Source organism: Geospiza fortis, unplaced genomic scaffold (assembly GCF_000277835.1).
Source record: "Geospiza fortis unplaced genomic scaffold, GeoFor_1.0 scaffold40, whole genome shotgun sequence".
NCBI lineage: Eukaryota > Metazoa > Chordata > Aves > Passeriformes > Thraupidae > Geospiza > Geospiza fortis.
This window is the reverse complement of record NW_005054297.1, coordinates 22,261,130-22,270,396: the sequence shown is the minus strand read 5'-3', so window position 1 is coordinate 22,270,396 and position 9,267 is coordinate 22,261,130. Positions and strand designations below refer to the sequence as shown.

Below are 9,267 nucleotides of genomic sequence, written 5' to 3'. Positions count from 1 at the left end.
ATGTTCGCCTCCAGCCCATTCTGCTTTTGTATACACATTCTGATCATCAACAAAGCACAAATTTTAAACATGTCCAAAATAAAAATATTTTGCAATGAGAAGCAGCCTCACTGACTGGACTTAATATTTCCACATCATAGCATGGATTTGTTTTGCCAATAGATTGACAAAAGTAAATACTCTTGCCTGGACACGGTGCCATAAATGTGTTCTGTGGTGTTACAATTCAAAGAAGCAACTAACATGGCTTATTTAAACCCAAACAGGGAAGATCTAAGAGTTTAATAGTTGTTCTCCTATTTATTAATGTGAAATCCAGTAAAGTAAAAGACCATCCAGGTCTTTTTTTTTGTTTTGTTTTAGAAGAGCTGTGTGTTTTTCCAAAGTTGTGAAGTGCTTCTTAACCAGTATCTAAGTCACATTAACAAACTTCAAGGAATGAGTCAGAAAATTTGACACATTCATAAATTAAACTTCCTGGAATTATGTAATATATAGGAGATGAATGTGCATAAACATAACTGTATTCATCCTCCAAATGCTTCAGTGAAGCGGTTGACTCTTTGCTTTCAGTTTTGGTCCAAGATCGCTTTGCATTGAATCAAAATGAAGCATTGCAAAATTTTGATGTAATTTGTCTATTTCACAAGCTGTATTTGTTTTATGAATTGAGGAAAAAAAAAAACTCCTTAAAATATAAAAAAAAGATTAAAGAATATGCTTCAATTATCAAAGTATAGGAAATTAAAAGAAGAAAAATCCTTTAGAGGAATCAATACTTTAGAAATTTTAGTATATTTCTCATATGAAGTGTAGACTGTTAGGCTGTATACCTTGTGCTGAGATTATTTCAATGCACACCTTCCAGGGGAACAGTAATATGAAGTACATTGAATAAATTAAATGACTTAAAACTGTTAAATAAGTTCACTGTAAAACCACCAGTACTGTCCTTAAGACTACATCAAGTCCTTTAAGCTGTTTTCTCCAATCTGTAATTTGTCATTATATTGTAAAATGAAAAGAAAATTTACAAACACTAGTCTATTCTGTAATACTGTGGGATTTACCTAGGGTATTCTGGAAACATTTTTAAAATTAAAAATACACCAGAATTAAAAAAATTTAAGGACCATCAAAGAGTACTGTACAATTATACCACTATGTAACAATATGTATAAATACTTGGCAGTAAAGCTTCAGTAGAGAGTGATTTTCAATGAAAAAGTTGTTAATATTTAGTTTGACAAGGAAAGTTTGCAATAGCAGATGTATCTTCTCTGGGTTTCATTCTTCCATCCCACTGTAGCTGGTCATTGCAGGCCATGCAGGATCCTTTTTCTTCCCCTCATTGTTTTTAACTCTTCCAATCACTCCTCTGATGTGCATTTCTAAGTAAAAGCCTCCTGCTAAGTGTGACAGCCAGATCTTTACGTACTGCAATCCTCAATCTTGTTACTGGTGAATGTCCTCATGCCTGATGATTTTGTAGATTACCCAATAAAAAATGTTGAAAATCAGAAAGGCTAATGGGAAACAAGCTCTGGATATTGTGTCTATCTTCTTGGCCCGGTCAATGAATACCTTTCTCATCTCATCAGGGCTTTTTGGTACAGGTTGAACAGGATTATTTGGCCCCTTTTGTGTTATTCCGTCTTTTGCTGGCACACACGGGCCCACTCCGTATGCTGTAATGCTAAACTGACTGTCACGTGTATCATCATCCTATTGGAAAAAAAAAAGAAGAAAAGAAAGAAAAAGAGCAAGAAGTGGTTTTTTTTTTTTTAATTATTGTTTACAGAAATCTCACCTGCTGCTAAATACCAGTTGCACCATTACCTCATTGACTTCTTGAATCCACACTTTATCTTGTTGAAATTTCATCCCTATCAAACACAGAATTTTTCTGTTTGTTTAGATTGTGTAATCTATTTAGAGAAATGAGAAAGCCTAGTAAACTAGTGGCAATTGGGCACACAACTTCTGATTTGGTTTAAGTTTCCCCATTTACAGTAAATATGTGCAGTCTTCAAAAGGACAAATTTCACACTCCTCTTTTAGAAAACATCTATTAAGTCTGTACATTGCCTTACGACCCAGGATCCTGGCCTCTAGGGATGCTCATCATAAAATCACTAATGATATGCACATTCATTATATTAGTGAGAATTCTGCCTATTTGGCCACTGTATATTTAATTAATCTTATCTATTTGCCTAATTTCTGCTGTTCCCTGTGAATGCATCCAATAAAAAGAATAGTAAGCAAAGTGTCTTAGTTTAAAATAAAGGAAATGGAAGCTAAAGGCCCAATTTTTCTTCTGACTCTACTTTTGTCAATTCAGGGGAAAACTGGCAAAGACATTCAGGATTAGGGAACTGTAAAAGAAAGTGATTCTTAATCACACGGCACAGAAATGGTAGATGTTTTGAAGATACACATATTTTCATAGCATAAAATTTTAAAATGTATCTTGTGCCTGGAGACATCTTTTTTACTTCTCTTTACCTGGGTATCCTCAAGTAATAAAAAAGGCACATATGCAGACAAATAAATGATACATAATCTGTGAAGTCAGGGCTAGATTTGGTTCTGAAATATATTCCAGTGTACTCCTTCTTTATGTAGACTATTCAAGAATAATTATGTGATTTTGATGGCATTCACCATTTTTCAATACTAATTTTAAATTCAGGAATCTCTATTTTTCATATCTAATTTAGCCTCTTTACTTTAGGATTTTACACTTTTATGAAATACAGAAATTATTACATTAATTCTTAAATAAGTATTTTGAAAAATGGTTTTATAACTATTATAAAAACAGTTGAGCAGCTGTCAATTTTTCTTTTGTAGGAGAATTTTTGATATTTTAAAGCTTTTCCTAGCTGAAATTAAAACATGTCTAAAAAATATTTACTTGCCCAAGCAAGTAAAATAATTACTATCTCAATTCAATAGATAGAAGCATTTTTTACTTTAATCTCTTACTTTATAAAAATGCAATTTCTCAATGAGCACAAATTAAATCCAAAGTTGCCAATTTTTCATTTTGAAAATGTCTGACATTTTGAAAATCTGAAAAAACTTTACAATGAAGAGTTAATTTTAAAAATTTAAAAATTTCATGAAATAATTTCTAATTACTTTGTTTAAAAAAATCCAAGTTTTATTCACAATATTAATTGAATATGTTAGCTACAAAAGAATGTGGATAAATTACCACATTTGAAGTGAACTGCTTGGTCATCAGCATGACTATCCAGCAGAGCTGTAGATATCAACCTACTGAAATACTTCATAAATGTAAATTGAATAAATAGTGAGAGTGATAAAGTTCACTGAAACTGCTATATCTAAAATCTATATTAGAATTTGCCTTTAAAAAATAAAAAAAAGAAAAATTAACATAAAAAAAAGAAGGAGGAAAAATCACTGACTGACTTTACCATGAAAATGAAAAACAGAAATACAAAATGATAGGATCATTATTTGATGACGTGATAAAACAGAGATTTAATTACTGCAATAGTGTTCCTCTCCTGTCAGCTAAGAATGGAAAATAACATCTTTAATATACTTGTATTCTATAATAGCTGTAGTCTTGTGTTGCAGTTAAGAGAAATATTAAGTTAGAAATGCATGTACTGTGAGAATTTACTATAAACTTGCCATTTAAATACCTTCATATGTACTGCACAGGCTGAGTAAGATAAATAATGATGCTTTTGAGTAGCGGATTTCAGCTGTGCATGTTTTCAGGATCAGGCACTATATATTAAGACTTTATTGTCTTTGTTTCAGGTTTACCTGAATGGAATGATCCCCTAGAATGTTTTAAAGGCCAGTCTCTCCTTACTTTTGTGCTTGCAGACCTCCTGTAATTCATCTGCAAGCAGTCTGGCTGGAAATGCTCTTTGTAGTTGAACTGATGTGAAGCTCCTTGTAGGAGCCCAGCATTTCTGCCCAGTATCTGTTGGATGGTGTCTCCACGAAGACAGGCAGGATGGCTGGAGCCATCCAAATCATGCCCAAATGCTAGGGCTGGTGGATATGCAGTAAAAGACCTTCTGGAGCACACCAAGAGCCACCAGAATTCCTTTTAGGGGCAGCAGCTTGAATATTCAAAATGGGGTTCTGCAAGTTTTCCAGCAGATCCATAATGCAGAAAGACCACTAGGTTGGCTTCAGATTCATATCTGAGGGTGCTTGTGCACAGCAGGGAAGACGCAGTTGCTGTTGTTATCAACACTAGCTTTGAGTGCCTTTTTGAAGGCATTTATGCCAGTGACACCCCTTTTCTTTTTTTTTTACTATTGATTGACTTGGCTAAAATCCCTCTTTTTGACTAGAAATATGTCTCAGAATGCATGTGTCTGAGTCTACAGATGTAGAAATCATCGGAAGGACAATGCCCTGTATGACCCAGTTGAGAGCCTTTACAGTGAATCTTCCTGAAAAAGTCCTGCATATTGGCTGAATGAATAGAATTATTTTTTTAAGTGATAAGGAAGCTTTTGTTTCTTTTGTGACCTTTTTTAGTGTATTATCACTACAGAAAACTATTACAGATATTTGATAAAGCTTTAAAAATCTTATTTTGAATGAACTTTAGTAAGAGTTTGATTTGAATGCATTTTTCATCCATTCAGCTTTAGAATTAAAAACTTGAAAATTGTTCTGCATGCAGTTACATTTAAACATTTTATCATTTCTATTAAAATTAATGAAATTAAGGAATGAAAAAAATTTAGATAAGAAGTTTTATTTGGAAAGTTAGAATTCTTCGGTGGTCTGAAGGAAATAATTTCAGTTCATTTACTTCTCTATCAGTGTTGTACAAAATACTTAGCTATAAATAAATAGAAAACTGTGAGTTTTGTGGTCTTGTGACTATGGTGCTTTGAGTTAGTGTGCTTGGTAGCACATTTATCTTGAGAAATAATGTGTATATAAGGGCTGAAAATAACTCCATAGCCATTTGATTGTAAGGCATCATAACAACTCAAAAACTTATTTGAAGACTTGACTTTGGTAATTTGAACACTTTCTTTTTTATTGCTCAGTTTTGAGAAGGAAAGTGGTATTGAGTTTTTTTGTACTACAAACAGTGCAGAATTTTAGTACTATGTTTTGATCCATATTTAAACAGATCAAAATGGATTATGAATTTAACAAGACAGTACCTTTACTAACATTTCACGTCATCACATCAGGTGGCAATGAAGGTATATGAAGTTCACATGGGAAGATGTTATTGTAGACAAAAGGACAGGGCCTCTGTTAATGGTTGGATAGCACGTTATGACAAATGGGACATCTTCTCAATAGTTTACCCTTAAATTTGTACTGTAGATTTGAGGCAAAGTCCCGTCTATACGTCCTGCACATCTCAAGCCATTGCTATGCTGTAATGATTCACTGATTTCATTTCCATCAAGAACTCCCTGAAAATACTTTCATCAAAATGGATGGTTGACCAAAAAGAAAACAAAAGAAAAAAGGCATGATTACCATTAAAGACAATCTAGTTTGCATGTCTATTTTCCTCTCTAAAGATATGGTGATCTTTAGATTTTGAAAATAGAACTAATAGACTGAATATTCCCAAAACCTAAATAAATTAACAGCTAACCTAAAATCAAATTATTATTCAGTATATGTACACAGTTAATATTTTGCCCATACAATGTAAATGCAACTAAGAAAAAACAATGATCATAGGTGTGTTTCAGTATCCCTGTATGACTTCTTTTTCTGCCTTTTTTTTCTTTTGTCTTTTAGGAAGGAAATGAATAATTAACATTCATTCTGAAGGAGTGGTAACATAATATTTCTGAATAGTTCTTTTCACTGGCCAGGTTTGTTTTTGTCAAAAAACTGTGGCTCATATGCTAAGTATCAGATGAAGTCTCAAACTGGGAACCAAAATTCCCTTGTTCTCAGGATTTGTTATGCCGTTAGTGTAACCATAAAGACATTATACCCTTTAAAAAAAAACCTCCTATACCTACTGTGATGCTTGTTGGAAAAAAGCATAGAGTAGGTTGCATATTATGTTGCAACAACAGCTTTCATTTGTAAATGAATATATAACACAATCCCAGACACTTAAAAATTTTTGCTAGTTCTGTGCAAACTGGGTTAGGCCTCTGAAAAGAAATTTGTCTTTAAGTAATTTGGAATCACTGAATGAAGTCCATACTTACAATCATAAAAATGGTGGCCAGAGGGTGCAGTGGTACCTAAGAACTGATGATGCTGTTATTGTTTTCTGGAAGGGAGGCCCAAATGAACCAGATGGTGTGTAAAAAAGGCAGTGACGATAAGTGGAAAAAGAATAAGGAAAATGACAAGGATAGATGAACTCTAGATGCCAAAATGTCTTGTTACAGTTCTGTACAGAACTGTAAATTTTATAGCAATAGAATTTACTGCAGGGGTCTTATCTGAGTTCAAACATATGCTTCTTAATAGAGAGATTCCAGCTCCTCTGTGTTTTCAGAAGGACGTAACCCATAGTTTAAATTAATTTTTAAAATATTCCAAACTATGAAAACCTGAAAATTTATTTGAAGATATGTTTAGAAATAAAATTGAATGCAATGAGTCAAACAAAGTATTTGAAAAATACAGGAGAATCAGTAAGTATGACATTTAGCCAGAAATAATCAGCTTTGTATTAGATGGAAAGCCAATGTCCCTGCAGGGTGTTTCTCTGGAAAAAGACCCAGAAGATACGGAAGATCACAATCATGAAATGGGTCAATAACATGATGTTGTTTAAAAGGCAAATGGTAACTGGTTTGGATAAACAACTGTATTACTGGCATCGCTTGATCCTTTGGCTGCTCTCAACTGTTACTGTATATGTTTCATGTCGTTCATGTTGCAAACATAGTTTGGAGGAATTATATGGGCTTATTAGGAGAATTTCCAGGGAAGGTGAATGAGAAAAAAACAAAACAAAACAAAAACCCCAAAACCCAAAGCAAACCAAAACCAAAAATTGTGTCCACTGGGAATATTTATAAAAAAGACTGAATGGAAATGTGCAAATGGTGACATGAAGGAATGAAGCAATCTGGTTTCTGTGTCTTTTCTAGACAAGCTATGACAGGCCAAAAAAACACATTAGGAAAAAAATCAATTTTTAAACAATTGGAATAGATTTCAAGGGACCTTATGGAATTTTTTTTGGCTGGGATGAATTAGGTATAAATGATCTTTACTTAAGTCAGCAAAATGGATCCACTTACCTCCCAAAGACACTGAAATTCAATCATAGGACTTTTGCCTTTTTTACTTGGTAAAAGTAAATATTTCTTGCGACAAGCATATCTTACTAATTACAAAGAAAACAGACTTTGGAAATTCTTCAGCTGCCCTACACATACCTGAAATGAAACATTTCCAAACTGATCTATTTTTTGCACTTTTGCAACATGTCAAATCACTAGAAGTTTTGCTGTACCCTTGTAGATAAAATGCCAGTGGCAAAAAAAAAAAAAAAAAAAAACAACAAAACTCTGTATTCAACACTTAGACTTCACCTGGTAAAAAAACCTGATCTTAGGAAAATGTTCCAAGATGGTAAGCATACAGAATGAAAAAGTCTAATAAGTTATCCTATCTACTTTATTTCTCTAATAGTTTTGGACATAAATACTGAATAGAATATTTTTCTCTTTGCCAAGGAAGATGTAATGTTCAAGGAAGCCCCTGAAGTTTACTTTAAATGCAGCCTTTTTACATAAACTCCTTTCACCTCTTGACTTTATGGTCAAATGAACATTTCTTAATACATGGCAGTTTTCAAAGTCAATAAAATCTAATCCCTGAGAGCCAGCGGCTGTTTGACCTAGTCCAAAGGAATAACAAACATACCAAACTTTGTAAGTTTGAGCTCTAGTAACTGACTTTGAAAAAGACAAAAGAAGAAGGAAAACGAAATTACTTTGAGTTATGATCCTAGGGCCTGCATTTCATGTTATAAATTGTGGTGAATAAATAATAACATTTGTGGTAAGGAAGGCAAGTCATTAACTGCAGTTTTTAATCTGTAAGACTCATATATTATTTGTATAACAGAGGGTTTAAGATGTGATCCAAATTTCTTTTTAAGAGATAAAATCTCCGTGTTTCAAGTCCTGTATACTTGTTGTTGAAGGAAAGGTTTCATAAAACATTGAGAAAGAGAGAAACAATTAGCTGAGCTGTCTAGAGTGAGTTAAAAACATTTAATTAAATTAATATTTTCTGAAAAATTACTATTTTCCTAAAATCATAACCTTGTACAGGAACAAAGAATTTTGAAGTAATTTTAGAATGAGAAGCTTGTCTCATGGTGAAACATATAGGTATAGGGAGAAGGGAAAGACCTATACCCCTGAATATATTTAATACCCTCACCTGAAGTACATTGTGAAGAAAAACATTGAAATGAACTTCCCCATCCTTCAGAATCAAAGCAAAGTACTTGATAATTTATTGTGCACTCTAAAGTCTCTAATTCTAACTCTGTAATTTTATGAGAATTTAGCAGGCAATCTACCTGAAGCTAAAGACTGTCTAGCAAAGTGTAAAATTAGAATAAGGATTTTTAAGTGTGAATTCAAGAATGCCATGATCCAGAAAAACACTTAAGCCAATGTGGTTATTCAAGCACAAACCTTTTTTCTTTAAAAGTTCTTTTACTCTTAGAAGTCCTTTTTATATTGTGGTTCCTCTCTCACATACCTCTAGGCTGAAATGTAATTGGCTGTGATAGCTGAACAAGTGTCTTTGGTGAATTTGGAGTCTTGCTAAGAGGGAGCTGAAAAGAAATTTGGTTTGGTTCTGAGGAAGGAAGATACTTCCTGCCAGTTCCTAATCCTGTGGTCATAATAATTGACCTGCATTTAAGAGAGATATTACTTAAGTTGAAACTGGTAAATTTGCTTGAGATCCAGAAGAAACAATAATACATGGTGAGAAAGATGAATGTACTAAAAGTATAGCGACATATTATGTCACTTACCATAGCTGTTTGACCTAGTCCAAAGGAATAACAAACATACAAAACTTCATAAGTTTGGGCTCTAGTAACTGACTTTGCAAAAGACAAAAGAAGAAGGAAAACGAAATTCACTTGTTGTGATTTACCTAACCCCATCCAGTAATTCCTGTCTGCCGAACCCCATTCTTCCCATTCCAAACTTTAGAACAGCTTTCAGAGAGCTGCCATATTTCAAGAAAAAAACACCTTGTAACAAAAGTGCTGTTTTT

The 9,267-nt window shown here is 33.2% G+C and overlaps 1 protein-coding gene across 2 annotated transcripts in view; it reads right to left on the bottom strand.

Annotated features, from left to right (window-relative positions):
• Positions 1 to 874: 874 nt before the first annotated feature.
• GLRA3 (glycine receptor alpha 3) overlaps positions 875 to 9,267 on the bottom strand; it is an 82,082-nt gene continuing 73,689 nt past the window's right edge. Inside the window, exons 9-11 of one of the 2 annotated variants that reach the window (XM_031066123.1) lie at positions 5,337 to 5,456; positions 1,811 to 1,813; positions 875 to 1,725 (exon numbers count right to left, since the gene is read on the bottom strand). In XM_031066123.1, coding sequence (XP_030921983.1) covers positions 1,456 to 1,725; positions 1,811 to 1,813; positions 5,337 to 5,456 — 393 coding nt within the window. In that variant the 3' untranslated portion in view covers positions 875 to 1,455. The remainder of the gene's footprint in view (positions 1,726 to 1,810; positions 1,814 to 5,336; positions 5,457 to 9,267) is intronic. The other variant, XM_014311964.2, reaches the window with a different exon arrangement.